The sequence below is a fragment of the Prionailurus viverrinus genome, chromosome C1, assembly GCF_022837055.1.
Source record: "Prionailurus viverrinus isolate Anna chromosome C1, UM_Priviv_1.0, whole genome shotgun sequence".
NCBI classification, from domain to species: domain Eukaryota; kingdom Metazoa; phylum Chordata; class Mammalia; order Carnivora; family Felidae; genus Prionailurus; species Prionailurus viverrinus.
The window spans coordinates 188852392-188869289 of record NC_062568.1 but is presented as its reverse complement, the minus strand read 5'-3'; the positions used below and the strand labels follow the sequence as shown (position 1 = coordinate 188869289).

Here is a 16898-nt window from a genome sequence, read left to right as displayed (position 1 = left end):
GATAATTGTACAAATAACAACAGAAGTTGTGATTGAGTGAAGGACCCCCCTAGTGCTTTGGTAAATATCAAAGATGGGATCTATGGGTGGGTGATGAATATTTGCGCCTGGCACCGGATGTGGTGCCAGCTGCCAGCAAATTGGAACAATATTTCCATTCTACTATTTATGAAGCAAAGCTTTCTAAAAGAAGCCATCCTTTAAGCGAACAGTGCAGTATATTACAGAGATTTGTTTAGGCCCCTGGGAGCCTCAAGTCTGTTTCCAGATTCCTTGTACAGCACCACTGATAGATTGAGAGAATTCTGGAGTTCCAACAGACATAGAGATGACACCAGTTCACCAGTGCTCACTGCAGCACCCAAGCTGTTAAAAATATTTTCACCCACTAAAACATACTGGAATTAATTGATCAAGGCATTGATCGTCAATACTTGCTAACATCACAGTAACAGAAACAAGCAGATATCATGAACACCACTACTTACTTATGGAGTCATTTTGCTAAAAAAAAAAAAAAAAAAATCAAACCTGAGTCACATCAAGTCACTGGATCCAATTTCTAACTTATAGGAAGTACAGAGGACGCAGGAATATATGAAATGATACTCTAGGAATATGTTCAGCAAACCTAGAATATGAAAAGTCCCACTGGAAAAATTACCTGACCTCCTCAACAAATAAATTACAAGGGATGGAGGGAAAAAAAAAGATGGAGGCAGAAACCCATTGATTAAAAACCATATGAGACAACCAATCCAATGTCTGGGCCTTATTTGGGTCCTGATTCAAATAAACTGTAAATTAAGAAAAAATATTAGGACATTTATGAGATAATTGGAAACTTGAATATTCACTGGATATATGATGATATTAAGAAATTGTTGTTAATTAATAAAAGTGTAATGGGAACAGGATTATTTCCTTAATTTCTAAGCATAATTCATTCTAACTCATTAAGGACAAAAATGTTCATAATGTGTCATTATGATAAATATTCATTGCAGAAAACAGAAGAACACACAGAAGATAACTCTCAACACTCACAACATTTTGGAGATGATCTTTCTATGCTTTGTTCTATGCATGCCTTTCCTTATATATACTTATTTCCTTAATTTTCAATAAAAACAAGATCAAACTATAGATACTATATGGTAACCTACTCTTCCACTTAATATAATGTGCATATTTTTTGAATCATTACATATTTTTCCCCAACAGCATTTAAATAACTGTAGGACTTTCCATCATACAATTAAACCAACCCATACTATCCTTATTCACACATCATTGTCTGGAATGTGTGGCCTGGCATGGAAGAGGCATTCAATAAATGTATGATAAATAAATAAACCAATGTTTTCTTCTAGTACTCTTGTCCTCAAATCCACCTGGAATAGGAGGATAAGATTCTACTTTTTCTCCTTGGTTGATAAGCCATTTAACCCAACACTATAAATATTACATCCACCACCAATTTTAAATATACCTTTGTCACATAGACTGTTGTATAAATTTGGCTTTGTCTGTCAACTTTCTATTCTCTTCTATTTCTACTACGCTACCTATTTGTCTTTTCCTGTTCATGACCCATACTGTTTCAGTTACCATAGTTTTATAAGATACTCAAATATTTAGTAGGGCAAGTCCTCTCTTGTCTTTTTTTAACTTAAAAAATTATTCTCCCATGTTTATTCTTCTCGATAAACTCAAGATGAGCTTTCTTAAATTAAAAAAAAAAAAAAAAAGACCTCCGGCTCCATCTTCCAAAACTCCCCAACGTGTGTAATTCTGACTGATTAAAATAAAATGTATGGATTAATAAGAGAAAAAGTCCATCTATATGATATTGAATCTTCCTATCCATATACATGGCATCTGGCTTCATTTAATCAAGTTGTTTTGTATGTCTCTCAGTAAAAATCTGTACTTATTTTTGGGTGTTTTTATACTTTTTATTACAATTGGGATACATCTGGGCCTTTGTATACATTTATTCTCTAACAGAATATTGTTTGTTTATAAGAATGCTTTGATGGTCCAGTTCATCATCATACACAGGTGATGGATTTGTCTCTGAGTAATCAGAGAGAACCCATACACATCCACTATACCTAACCTTTCCCTTTTCTTTCTCGAGTAGATGTTTTTATTTTCTTCACCTTTGTTGTGGTATAATTGGCAAATAAAAATTGCAGATAATTGGGGCGCCTGGGTGGCGCAGTCGGTTAAGCGTCTGACTTCAGCCAGGTCACGACCTCGCGGTCCGTGAGTTCGAGCCCCGCGTCAGGCTCTGGGCTGATGGCTCAGAGCCTGGAGCCTGTTTCCGATTCTGTGTCTCCCTCTCTCTCTCTGCCCCTCCCCCGTTCATGCTCTGTCTCTCTTTGTCCCCCCAAAAATAAATAAACGTTAAAAAAAAATTAAAAAAAAAAGAAAAAAAAATTGCAGATAATTAAAATGTACCACTTAATATTTTCAGGGACCCATACCATTACATCTAATACGACAGCTCAGCAAGATGGCTGGCTTAAACATAACCACACTACGTGGGCAGCTTTGTACATACAGTTACAAACAATGTGGACACTCCTAGGGACACTACTGTATGTCTGCCTGCACACGTGCTCAAGTTTCTCTAGGGCATACGCCAAGAATGGAGATGCTGGTTGCTGGGAAGGCACATTTTCAGCTTTGTTAGATATTGCCAGATTGCTCTCCAAAGAGTAATACAAATTTAATCCCTCTGACATCGTATGACAGCTTTGATTGCTTTGTATCTTCGCCAACACTTGGTATTTTCAGGCATTCTAATTTTTTCCAATTTGATGGGTGTGAAACGCTATCTTATTTCAATTTGTATGTCTTTGATTATCCCTGAGGGTGAGGATCTTTTCATGTGTTTACCCATAATTCCACTTTCCTCTTATGTGAATTGCTTGTCCATATCCTTTGTTCATCCATGAGTGTGAAACCTCCTTGCATTTATTTCAATTGTAGGTCCTTCCAAATAAAGTTTTATAATTTTCTCAGTAAAGATGATGCACATCTTTTAGACTTATTCCTAGGTGTTTTATAGTTTTTGCTTCCATTAGGAATGAGCTCTTTTTTTTTCTGATTATATTTTAGTTTATGTTTAGTTTAGTTTATGTTTTCAGCCACTTTGCTCAATTGTCTTATTGGTTCTGATGTTTTATCCATTGAGTCTTTCATATTTTCTAAATAGAAGAGAGATAATTTTATATATTCTTTTCTAATTTTTATAGTTTCTTTGTTCTTTCTCTGATCTGATTGTAGTGGTTTCGATCTGCAGCAAAATGTTGAATACTAGTGGTGATAACAGAGCTCATGTCTTGCTACTGGCTTCACTGGAAGTTTTGTCATTAAGAAAAATGTTTGCCATAGGTGTCGGTAGGAACTTTTTATCAGATTAATAAAGTTTTCTTCATAGTTTTGAGGTATTTTTTAAGAATCATGAATGAATACTGAATTTCATCATGTGATGTTTTGAGGTGACTGGCAGGATCACATACTTTTGCCTTCTAATCTGTTTAGGATATTAGGTTGAATCACATGAAGTTGCCAATATGTGACTGGTTTTGACCTACGAAGACAGCAATTTCATAGGGTTTGTCTAGTACATAATATCATGAGCTTTTCTAATATTGACACATCCTCACATTCCTGGAATCAATACCACTTGGTCATTTTTGCTTTCAGAACAGCTAGATTCAATATGACATTGTATGTATGTAGGGTGTTTAGATCTATGATAAGTGACTAGTCCAATAGTTTGTTCTTCTATGGCCCTCACTCAGTTTGCTATCAATATTTCTACTTGGCTCATTTAAATAAAATGAATTAGGATATGGATGCTAATTTTTCTCTTTTCTGAGTCAGTCTGATTATTGCAGGATTAGTTATTCCTCGAACTTTTGTCGGTTTACCTGCAAAATAGTCTACGCCTGGGGCCTGTGAGACAGGATATGGGCAGGATCCAGTTTTATTCTTTTTAATGTTTTATTTATATTTGAGAGAGAGGGAGAGAGAGAGACAGACAGACAGACAGTGCATGGGGGCAGGGAGGGACAGAGAGAGATGGAGATAGAATCCGAAGCAGGCTCCAGGCTCTGAACCGTCAGCACAGAGCCCAATGCGGGGCTCGAACCCATGATCTGTGAGATCATGACCTTAGCTGAAGTCGGACACTTAACTGATTGAGCCACCCAGGTGCCTGAGGATCCAGTTTTTTAAGTAATTATTGGTTTATTCAGGTTTTTATTTTTTCTTTTTTAAGTTTATTTATTTATTTTGAGAGTGTGGCAGCAGGGGAGGGGCAGATGGGGAGACGGAGAGAGAGAATCCCAAGCAACCTCCACACAAGTGCAGAGGCTGAGGTGGGGCTCGAACTCATGAAGAACTCACAAACCGTGAGATCATAACCTGAGCCAAAATCAAGAGTCAGAGGCTTAACCAGCTGAGACACCCAGGCACCCTTATTTTTTCTTGATATTAGTACTTTTTATCTGTCAATATTTCCCATTTTACCTGAGCTTTCAGATTTCTTAGCTTAGGGTTGTTCCTAAATATTTTCTGATTGTTTCATAATCTCTACCTCATCTGTGACTGTTCCTTTTTCTGTTCCTAAAATTCTGTACCTGTGGCTTCTTTATTCTTTGATCAGTCCTGCAAGGTTTGTGTCTCTTATTAGTTATTTTTCAAGGAACCAGTTGGTTTTGCTGACAATTGCTCCTGTATTTTTAGCTGTATTTATTCTGTCATTTTTGACTTTAAGAAGTCTCTCTCTCCTACTTTCTTTGGACTTATTGTTATATTATCCAAGCTACCTAGATCCTTATTTATTTTTTTTAATTTTTTTTTTTTTTTTAACGTTTATTTATTTTTGGGACAGAGAGAGACAGAGCATGAACGGGGGAGGGGCAGAGAGAGAGGGAGACACAGAATTGGAAACAGGCTCCAGGCTCTGAGCCATCAGCCCAGAGCCCGACGTGGGGCTCGAACTCACAGACCGTGAGATCGTGACCTGGCTGAAGTCGGACGCTCAACCGACTGCGCCACCCAGGCGCCCCTATTTTTAACCTAGGTGATGTGTCAGAGACTAACAGAGGTATATTAAAATCTTCCACCCTGACTTTAACTTTATTTTTGTTTTTTCCCTTTCTAGCAGTTTTTATTTAATTTATTCGTGCTATGTTATTTGGCACATAAAGTTTTACTGTGGATTGATTGTACATTTTATTAACATAAAAGAATCCTCTTTTAAATTTCCTTATGAGACTTGAGAGAAATTCTTAAATTTATAACAAACTGATTTCATTTTTCTGTGCTTTACCATTTTTGTTCCTGGCCTCCATTCCATTTTTTAATTGGGTGATCCTGTTTTTCATCTCAATTTAATCTTTCCTCATCTTGGATTGCTCAGTTTTCATTATTGCCTATTTTTGTGTCATAAATACGATATTCTCTCAAATCCTGTTAAGAATACAAATTAGGAGCTTTTAAAGTTTTACTTCTTTGTTGCTTACAGAGGGGCAATTAGCTCACTCTCTTCAGACCGGTCCCCTTCTTCTGATCTCTGGAATATTTATACATATCCCGTTAATTTTCTTGTTAGCACACCATCACGGAGGGAGAATAAAATAGGAGAATGGAAATGCCCAGTGGTGTCTAAAGGGGATCGGAGGAATTAGCGAGAAAAGGGCATAGCAGGAGTTCTCCTGCTCCTGGTGCTAAAGTATGCATGTGTGATTGTGGCAGCCTCTTTTCTGATGAGCCTGACCACTTTTGTTGGGCGCCAACCACGGCATTGCCCTACTTTATCTGACTTGCTGACAGAAGCCAAGTCAGGCCCAGCGCGTCCTGCTGAGAGGGAATCGTGGCTCTGTGTGGTCTCTCACACCTAGCACACTTCTGGAAGAGCTAGTGGTATTGAGATCTGGTCCAGGCCAACAGTACATGGCATGTCCTTGGCTCTAGGCTCTGCTGCTCTGACTTAGATGTGATTTCCTTAAGGGTTTTGGCACTGAGTCCATGGGCAGGATTCACTTCAGGTACATGAATCATACTTTGATTAGGCCCTTTCTCAACGTGGGTTCTTTTTTGGATATTCCATTTGGCGAAAATTCTTTTAAGCTATATGTGAAATGTGCCCTTGCCTAATTTCCATGGGTGAGGGCACTTTCCCCTGCATTTGTATCCTTTTAGTCATTTCAGTGGGGACCTGTGCAGGATGGTTTCATATACATATATACACGTGTTTCATTTGCCATCTTCAGCTGGAGGGTATCTTTCCATACCATTGCAATTTAGAGGCCCTTCCTATCTTACTGAGGTCAGAGCAAAATTCTGGTGGGGGCCAAAATAAAAGGAATCGGGTAATTAGGGGAGACAAGCTGAAGTATGTATAGGGGCATGGTTTAAGGGATTTTCGGTAATTAAAGGTAAGACACAGATCAGGGGTCACAAATGCAAGTCAAGAGTCACTCCATGGGTCAGGATTACAAGACTATATGGAAAGATTGGAAGGTTGATCAGATGTATGATATATTGTATCTTGGGCAATATATAAGGTGTGGAGGAGGTGACAGGTCAGGAGTTCCTTGGTGTGCACCGGGATTTCTTTCCAGGGAAAGGCAAGGCCTCAGGGTGAGGAATTTGCCAGTGTTCCGGCAGATGGGTGAGTTCCAGCACAGCAAGGACAAGGTGTTCTTGGAGCTGACTGGTATGCTGGGCTTCTCCTGCACACGTTCCTGTCGAGGACGACCAGAGTCACAGGCTGGCACAGCAGTGCCGCTACGGCTGACACGGGTGAACGGCCATTCTGGAGACTATTTGGGAAACCAAACTGTGGGTTTCTTTTAGTTCTGAAACAGTTTTGTACCTGTTCATGTCCCAGGTTCTCCCTCAGGAGGACCAGGATCTGAGGAAAAGAGTTAGAGCAGGAAGGGATGACACGAAGCCATCCCATCTCCCTTGGTGCCTTGCCCTCCCTTCCCCAGGTTCCATTCTATAGGAGTTATGGGGGGCACAGGGTCCCATGAGTGGCCTTTGTGCCATGTCAGAGCCATAGCCCAGCCTTCTGAGGGGGACACTCAGGAGGCCTGGGCACAGCAGGAAGAAGGTCATCGGCAAGAAGGCGGAGCCCACTATTAGAAGGCTGGGTGGCAGGACCAGCTGGGCAGATGGCTCTAAGACAAAGTCTGAAGACTGGGAACATCCCCCAATAAAACAGGAATTCATCCTCTCTCTCCACAACCCTGCAGGACTACCTGGGGTCCTGCATCCTATACAAGTCCTCCCTGACCTCTGACCTGGGTTTTATGGCCTGTGTCTCTCCCTTCTTACCCTGAGTGCCTCAAAAAGTCTCTCTTCTCTCATTTGAGCTGCTCACCTAGACACCACATGGACAGGGTAATTGGGTGTGCACACCTGTTGACCATGTCTTAGGTGCTTCTTTGAATTTAGACCACCCTGGTGAAGAGGCTCAGGTAGCCGCCACACTCCATGTGACCTCTGGCAGCCAAGGAGTCCTTCTGCTGATCCTATCAGACCACATGCACAGAACTGCTGCTATATTCCCTTTAAAACCTGAAAATTATGTCTCCAGAATTCTTTTCACTGCAGGGTTGGCAATGACCTTCATGCAAGAAGGGCTCTACATTTCACCAATTCCATCTGCAGCTCTGAAGAGAAGAAATCACCTTGGCCTTGCTGACCCCGGTTATATCCTCTGAAGATCTGGTGTTGATGATGAACAAATGGATGGAGAGAGGTGAGGTCTGGGGGATGCCTGAAGACATGGCCCTTGGAAATTATAAAGTCTTGTATATTGCTCACTTAAAAGGAGATGCACCGTTTTTCTGTCTGGGGAGCTCAGAGGTTGCAAAGTAGAGCTTAAGAAGCCAGTGACTGGGGTGGGGGCACCTGGGTGGCTTGGTCAGTTAAGCATCCGACTTCAGCTCAGGTCATGATCTCATAGTTTGTGGGTTCAAGCCCTGCGTTGGGCTCTGTGCTGATAGCTCGGAGCCTGGAGCCTGCTTCGGATTCTGTGTCTCCCTCTCTCTCTGCCCCTCCCTTGCTCATGCTGTCTCTCTCTGTCTCTCAAAAATAAATAAATGTTAAAAAAAATTAAAAAAAAAAAAGAAGCCAGTGACTGGGCCCTGATCCCCCTGGGCTGCTTCACATATTTTATTTCAGGCATACCCGGTCCCAACTGGTCACCTCATGGGTTCAAGGATAATCAGTTTAGAGTGAGAAACACCCTCCAAATGCATGTGCACACCCACACCCACACCCACTCACGTACCCCAGCAAACACATGCCCTAGAGAATGAGTCAAGAATATCATCTCTGCTTAAAAAGCACAGTACATTCATCATATCCAGAGAGAATCCTAAGGGATGGGGATCACTTAATGGTTGCTCTTTGGATTTTTCAGAGTAGTGACCTCTGATTGTTTCTAATGTCAAGACTTCTCTGCCTATGGGGAATAAAACTGTATTAGGATAAGCTAAAAAAGTTTCTTGGCATTGGATGAAAATGGACAACTCTGTGTGAGGTTTTCCTTATAATCCATTTTAATAAGGCATCTCTTTGACAAATTCTCCAGAGTCCATGCTTTGATTACACACATACTCACACACCATACATTACTGGAGATACACATTAATCACATACACACAAAGAAATACAAATTGTACGTGTGCTCAGTGTCATAACAATCCATAATCAAGCACCGTCACTTCTTTAAATCCACTTTGTTTAACCCTGCTGCCACACATGGGCCAGCACCATGGCATACTGAGCTGCTGAAACAGCCCTGCTAGTCTACAGAAACATATCCTCAAGACATACCCAGATGCACATGCACAAAATACACTGAGACAAGTCTGCACAAACACTGGTCCCTTGAACCAAGCAAACACATAGACTCAGATTCATACACACGTGGAAATGTATTTATGAAGGATCTACATCCACAAACACATATCTACACAAATGCACATGCACATACACACGCACAGATGCACAATCTATGAGCTCTTCACTATCCAGCATGATGGTCAGAGTCACGATTAAAAACCTGACCCAATGGCCACTCCAACTGAATTTATTATTATTATTATTATTTATCATGCAGTCAACCCGTACTCCACCACCTATGTATTTGAGAACAGTCAAGTCCTAAGCAAACTCTAAAGTCACATTCTTAGACCTTCACGGACTGTTCTGTTTTGGGTTCTCACTTTCTCCCAGACAAGTGAGGACAATATCCTGGAACTCAGGAGGGAAGAAGAAAGCTTGGGTCATTCACACAGAGAGAAACAAGTAGGTGCTGAGCACATTTTTGTATACCGTAACTCACATCCTCTATGAAATCTATCAGTTTTACCTTGAGCACATCTCCTTCAGACAGTTCAAATGTCCTGGCTTTCAGCTGAATGCCCTTCCCCGGCTGGGTCTGGATGGAGTAGATGCATTCATGGTTGTTATTGTAGTTCACAGGAAAGTTGGGGGACAGCAATGTACCCTGAGTGCCCGTGACTGAATTCCCACACTCAGCTGGAAAGAGAATCACAATAATCACAGATTAACCCCCATCAGCCACATGTGGAAAACAACTTACAGCGCTGGAGAACCTCACAAAGATGGCACGTTGTTTGCCTGTCTATCTGCCCGAATGCCTGTTTCTCTGTCCATTTGTCTGCCGGCCTATAGGACTGCATATCAAAGTTTTTTTAAAAGTATCTGCCCATCTGTAGGCATTTTAAAGAAATTCTGCCCAATTTCTTTCTCTGTCTTATTCTGTGTGTCTGTTTCTCATCGGCAAGAATAGAGATTACCCCACCAGGCATCCTGTACTTTCTTAGTGGCATGAGGCAGCCCTTCTCCACACCTGTTCATACAGTATCACAGCAGCAGAATGATTGAGGAGGATGGCAGGGAGGATGGGGGTGGTCAAAGTGAGGAGAGACGGCAGGATAGAAACTCAGAGAGGTGAAAACTGAGTAAGTATTGCTAGCATCCTGAAACTTTACAAGGATTATTTCAATCATTAGTCACAACAACCAACCCCATAAGGTGGGCATAATTATCATCCCTGTTTTAAAAATAAAGGATCTGGTACTTAACCATTTAGATCAATTCTCTCCATTCACCGAGAGGAGGGGGCTGAGAGCCCAACCCTCCTGGTCCTGGAATTTAAGGCCGCTGAGGCTTTGGAAAAGGTTTTAGCATAGACCCACTGAAACCCTGTTTCATTTGACAGCTAATGAATTCACACCTTCCTCTTGAAGTCTTTTCCTCCTCCTCCAGAATGAGTCATTCTTTCCCCATTACTCCCATATCTTTATTTATAGCAGTCACCACATTTTACTTCACCTATTTGTTAACATTTCCGTCTCCTCCACTGTCGATCCTCTGGGATGTGGTCACATTTCTCTATGCCCAACACCCACTCAGTGCCAGGGTAGGGCAGGCATGAGCAGATGAAAGGGGAGGTAGCTCGGTGGCAGAGCAGAGCTGCAGAACCCTGCAATTATCTCTCTCGGGTGTTTAATAGATCCTCTCCCTGTGCTTCCCTATATCAGAGTGCCTACCATATTGCACCCTGATTGCTTCTTACTTGCCGGCATCTTCCACCTAAACTGTGAGTTACTTGAGGGCTCGGGTCATGCTTAATGAATCTATGAACTTCCAAGGCTCAGCCCAGATTGTCTGTAAAATAAATATTTGCCAAATGAATGAATGAATGAATATGGAGGACACTGACCTCAGAAGATGTACCATCCTAAAAATAATTAGGTTCCAGAAGGATGTAAATACAAGTCCAGATGGCAGGCACATTATTTGTCTGGACATATGGAGAATTTGGAGCATGTCTTGAATCTCTGGGGTTGACAGTAGCAAGTCTGCTTTCTCCAAACTATCCCTCAGTATCCCTATTCTAGGCACAGTATTTGCTGGAAGGGCTCTGAGGTCAATCAATGGGCCACCGACCAATGCACCACCTAGTTAACCCTAATTGTCCTAAGCCTGAAGTGTACTGGGCCAAGGCAGTGTAGATGGAACTTGTGATACAGAGTTGAGCCTCTTGTGGTCTTGGTTTATATTCTTGTGTCCCTCAGGCTGATCCTTAGACCTTTGAAGACCATGTCTGTGTTCTACAACAGGCCTTTAGTTTTTCAATGGACGCTACTCCCTGGGCTCTGTCCAGTTCAGGACAGCTTCAGTTTCCTAGTTTACATAAGCCATTACTATGAATTAAATGTTCACGATCCTGTGCCAAATCCATATGTTGAAGCCTTAATCTATAATGTGATGGTATTTGGAGGTGCGGCCCTTGGCATGTGATTGGGATTAGTGACCGTATAAGCTGAAGAACTGACCAGAGCCCTGTCTCTGCCTTGTAAGGATACAGCAAAAAGGTTGCCTCCCGCAAGCTAGGAGAGGACCTTCACTAGACATTGAATCTCCTGGCACCTTCCATCTTGGGTGGCTTCGGCTCCAGAACCATGAGAAATAAATATTTAGTGTTTAAGCCACCCATGGCATTTTCCTTATAGCAGCCTGAACTGACCAAGACAGCCACCATTTGTCTTAGAGCCTGTTTGCAAAGTGTCCAAATATGCACAATGAATGTGCTGAGCTGGGGCAAAAAACTAAAGCAATAGCAGTGGACAGGCACCCCGTGTACATTTTCTGGGTGCCCTGGGATGAGGGCAGGGATTTGGGGAGAGGGTGCTGAAGGCTTTTAGCCATGTTATTATTACTCAGTCATATCACATGGGCAGCACTCTTAAGCAGCTCTCCATTGTTTCTGGGGTGAAGCATTATTCCCCTCCATCTAGGGAGAGGCCTGTGGAGCAGTGAGATGAGCATGAACAGCCAAGTTATATCAACACTCTGAACCTCGCTCTCTTCATCTGCCTTCATCTGGGCAATAATAGCATCTGTATAAGACTATAGAGAATAAATACATGAGATCTTATGATAAAATAAGTGACCATATGAGGATTGGTCAGCATATAGTAGGCCCTCAACAAGTGTTATTCCTCCTCTCTTTCCCCATCCATCCCAGGTGAATCTACGTGGCTTACCTGATTCCATCTGGAGCCTTAACTGCCTGTGCTCTGGGACTGGCAGACAGCCCAAGAAGCTTCTTGGGAAGTGTGCGTTAGCTGCCCAGTGTTCACGGCACCCTCGCTATTCCTGATGCCTCTTGCCCTCTGCCTAGTTCCTAAATTTGGCTTCCCTTAAGCATGGGCTTTGGCATGTTATGGGACACCTTTCTTGGTCTTGGCTTCGAGCACAACTGCTCTGTGCTCATCTCTGCCTCAGCATGCCCCTCTCCTCTTGCCACCACCCAACACCTTTATGAGGAGGGACACAGAGCTGGTAGCTTCAGATGGGGCCAGTCCTTGGCTGACCACCAGAGCCTGACTCCCTGCCAGGGCTTTTGTCTTGGGCACCGGGGAGGGTACAGGAAGGTAAAGGGACAAGACATTTGCTTCTGGGAGAATTTCCAAAGTAACAGGGGAGGTGAGCAGATGCACTGAAAAGCCAAACACAAGTATAAATGGAAACAAACTGTGCCGGAGAAACAAACAGTCATATGCACAGGAAAGTCCTGCCACTGACTGTGGCATCTGTGACTTCTGTCGTCCCCATCAGGAGAGGTCTCATTAAGGGCAGGGGCTGTGTCTTATCCATCAGTCTGGGGCTCTGGAGGCAGAGGGTTTGCTCTTCTCCATCACACCAGGGCTCCCAAGGACAGAGACATGTCTCCTGCTGCAGATTGGGTCCCCTGGAGTCAGGGCTGTCTCTTCCACATCAAGTCCAAGGGTCCCTGAGGTCAGGGGCTGTGTCACCCTATCACACCATGAATTAGAGCCCAGAGCTGTTCATCTCCTTCACAGCTGGGAATGTCTCCTGGTAACACTGTGTGGGTTAAGTTATCCAATTTACACCCACAGTGCATGTAGCAACTGGGAGCATCCCCAGGGTGGGCTTTCCCATGATACCTCCAGCCTGAGGCTCTGTTGCAGGGCTGGTGGTAATTAGAGGTGATTATAATTGCCGTGCATTATTAATAACACACGAAACAGAAGACAAATGTAATAATGAAAATATTGTGAGGTGTCATGAACAAACAGTAATTGGAATAATAAGTTAAAGAATGAGTTTATGTAATGAGATCAATGAGGCAAGAGCTTAAGGAGTGTGTGCATCTGTGGTCCTGAATAATCCCATTCAAGAAAGATTTCCCCCAGAATTACTTAGCTGAGGATGTTTTCCTGGAGAAGGAATGAGTTTCTGGTAGCTGGAGAAAAATTGAATGTACATGGGGGAATGTGTAGGTCTGAATGTGTGTGCTTCAATGTGTGCCCGGGTCAGGGTGCATGGATGCTGTTGGTCAGGCGGGGGGGGGGGGGGGGGGTAGTTACAGGAGAAAGGATAAACTCTGGGATTATTTAATGGATCCAAATGGAATTTTGCATCCATGTGTCTTCAGGTTTGCTCTCTGAGATTGTGAGAGGTTCTTGGTTATTGATAGATAACAATAAAAAGGTTATTGGCAGAATGATGATAATTATACAGCACCCCATTGGGTTTATGTAAATTATGTCATCTAAACTGGAATAAAGCCTCTGAGTTGAACATTGTTATCTCTGTTTTAGAAACGAGGAAGCTGAGGCCGAGGGGGTTTGGTGGCCTGCCTAAGATCTAACAGCTGGGAAGTGGCTGAGCAGAGACCCGACCTTGAACCTGTGTGACCATACAGGCCCAGCCAGGCCCATCTTGCCAGCCTGTTTACAATTGTCCTCCGCAGAGCCCCAGGCTCCACGGGTATGTCTCAGGCAAGGCTGACCTCAGGGCTCCTGTTTCAGTCAGTCACTGCTGCTTCCAGCTACGGGGTATATTGGGGTTTCATGCGAGATTTCATGGGACGCATGGGTTCTATGCTAACAGCTAGCATGGTAAGCACTCCACTATCTAGCCTGTGTTCCATCCAGCCCTGTGTGGCAAGTGCTGAGCAAGCAGAGCCATCAACTTTATAAACGAGGGCCAGCCAGCAATTGTCCCTGCTCCCTGGGCTATCACCCTACTTCTCCCCACCCCTGAAGCCTGGAGCTCTGAACAGCCTCCAGAGACTGGCAAGGAGGTCAGGCCTCCCACCCAATGCCCCACTGCAGGCAAGAGTGTGTGCTCAGGCAGTCCTCAAACCCAGGCCTATTGGCCTTTTGGCCCATATGTGTTTCGCTACCTCATACCAATCGACTAAAGTTTGGCCCACCCCATTAGTGAAGCAAAATGAAAGCACGTGACCACCTACCAACACACCTTGGCAGAGGCGAACTCCACAGGCGCCGTCTGCCCCCCAGGCACGTGATGCGGGCTGTGCCCTCCAGACGGTACCCGGGGAAGCAGGAGAAGGTCAAGGTGTCGCCTACGCCAAACTGTAAGCCCTTCCGGATGCTGTAGGCTGGGACCTCAGGCTCTTCGCAGGGCTCCAAGTCATATTCTGGAAAAGCAGCAGGAGAGCTGGGGTCAGACACAGAATATGGAAACATATAGACACAAACACTGGGGAGTAAGGAGCCAGAGATAAAGACAGAGGTACAGAATATATGCACACTGACCCACAAAAGGTAAAGAGAAAAGAAGAGAGACCCCAAGATGAACAGGGGTGAGAGAGACATACAGTGAGGTGAGGAACACAGTGCTTTGGGCTGTGGGGATGCCTTATACTGCAAGCAGAGAGAGGACACAGTGTTTCTGGAAACATGCTTCCTGGGAGTATTTATGAGGTTCCTCATGACTTGACCCTTCCCTCCTCTGTCCCTTCATCTCCATATTAACCCCAGGCCTCAGGGCTTGAAGACTTTCCAGCCTCTCTCTCCCTAGGCACTGACCCAGATAAATTCAATCTGCTTGGTCCTAGGGGTCAGAATGTATGACCCAGCCGAAGGCAACTTACACCCGGAGAAAGAATCCAAATGCTTCACTCAAAGCTATGTCGGTAACGCTGACACTTGAGGCAGATGGCAAGCATAATGGGGTGGCATTTATCAGCCAGGGATCTGCACAATACTTCTAGTGGTGGCACAGAAGTGACAATTTCAATTGTCCCCCAAGGGTATCTCCCTCTGGGACACAGTCCCTGGGGCTCTATTTGGTAAAGAGAAGGAGGGTCTCTTATATGGGAGGAGACACAGTGACTGGATATGTCCCACTGGCCAGACTGGCCCAGGCACATGGCAGGTGGCTTCTGCTGGAGGGACAGCATGGGATTAAGCTGGCCATGTCCCAGTTCCTAGAGGCCATATATCTCTTTCCTGTCCTGGGGAAATCCATGTGATGAGAAGGGGGTTCTGGGAGGCAATGGCACAAGAGTGGTGGGAGTAATTGGGACAAGAAGAATGAAGGGTCCTCTTTTCTCCCTGAATACTAAATTAAAGAGCTTTCTTTTCAGGGTTCCTAAACACAGAGATAAATATCTATTGCTACTAAATTAGCATTGGTGAAGAAGTCCCCAAACGATACTCAAATACTCCAATATGTTAATTTCAAATCCCCTTCTTACTTTTTTTTTTAATTGCTGGGATTGTGAAACAGTGGAAGTGAAATCAGGAGAAGAATCAGGAGTTACTAGGGTAGGAAGGGACCTCTTAGTCCAACCAGTTGGGTAGGTGATTTTCAGAGTGAATCTTAAACACCTTCAGGGAAGGAGAGTCCCCTAAAAACCCGCTTCCCAGCCCATTACAGGGAGGTCTGTCCTTGTGTCTAACCCAGCTATCCTTTGCTGCAGCAGTGAGGTCATTCTCCCAGAGATTGGAAAGTGGATCGATATCCATGGGCTGGGAAGACCACAGGCTGGCAGCAGAGGGAGAGGCAGAATGTTCTGCCATCATTTCCCCCAGGGGACCTGACATGCTTTACCTGCAAAGGTGATGTTGAATCCTTCATAGGACATGGAGAAATCAGAGATGAAGCGGACCTGGGCAGTGAAGTTGCCATAGAGTCCAGCGCTGATGGGGGCTGGCAACCTTGAACCGGTCAGCTGCCTCAGGGGCTGGGAGAAGCTGCCATTCTCAGTGATGAGGAGGTAGTCATGGCCACTCTCCAGGTGGAAGGTGTGGAATGTGAAGAACACACCTGCCAAGAGACCGGAAGGGTCCGGGTGACAAAGTGAGATGGCTGAAGCAGCCCAGATGCAAGACAGGATCTGCACAAACATTTGTGAACCTGTATCAGTGAGTAGGACTGCGAGCATGTACTGATCGATACATACGGGTGAACAGGAATGATTGCACCCAAATGAACCAGAACATGCCGCTGTCCATAAGTCAGGGAGAAGGACAACTGCTTTATGGCCGTCAAATTTGAAAGGGAGACTTATGGCTAGATCCATGAGAATGCCTCATAGCCTTTTTTCATTCACTGATTCACTCACTAATTTTCAACAAGTATTTGTATATTTGATGGGTGCTTCCTATGGGCTGGGATCCAGGGTCAAGTAGGTGCAAGGGGATATGATATACAAGACATTAAACAAGTAGCTAGGGGTTAAGCTACTTGTAGCTACTTCTAAACTACTAAGCTACTAAGTAGCTCAGTTGGTTAAGTGTCTGACTTTGGCTCAGGTCATGATCTCACAGTTCATGAGTTCGAGCTGTGTGTCAGGATCTGTGCTGACAACTCAGAGCCTGGAGCCTGCTTCGGATTCTGTGTTTCCCTCTCTCTGCCCCTCCCCTTCTTGTGCTCTGTCTCTCTATCAAAAATAAATAAACATTAAAAAAAATAAGCTACAGTTCAGAGTGACATGCTATATTGAACATAGTTCAGAATGTGCTAGGGGCAGACTGGAAAGCACT

The 16898-nt window shown here is 43.9% G+C and overlaps 1 protein-coding gene across 1 annotated transcript in view; it reads right to left on the bottom strand.

The window, feature by feature from the left end:
- The window catches only part of CSMD2 (CUB and Sushi multiple domains 2), a 600812-nt gene that overhangs the window by 188366 nt on the left and 395548 nt on the right, over window positions 1-16898 (bottom strand). Inside the window, exons 20-22 of the mRNA XM_047870009.1 lie at window positions 15964-16179; window positions 14357-14545; window positions 9413-9582 (exon numbers count right to left, since the gene is read on the bottom strand). Of these exons, the coding sequence (XP_047725965.1) occupies window positions 9413-9582; window positions 14357-14545; window positions 15964-16179 (575 nt within the window). The remainder of the gene's footprint in view (window positions 1-9412; window positions 9583-14356; window positions 14546-15963; window positions 16180-16898) is intronic.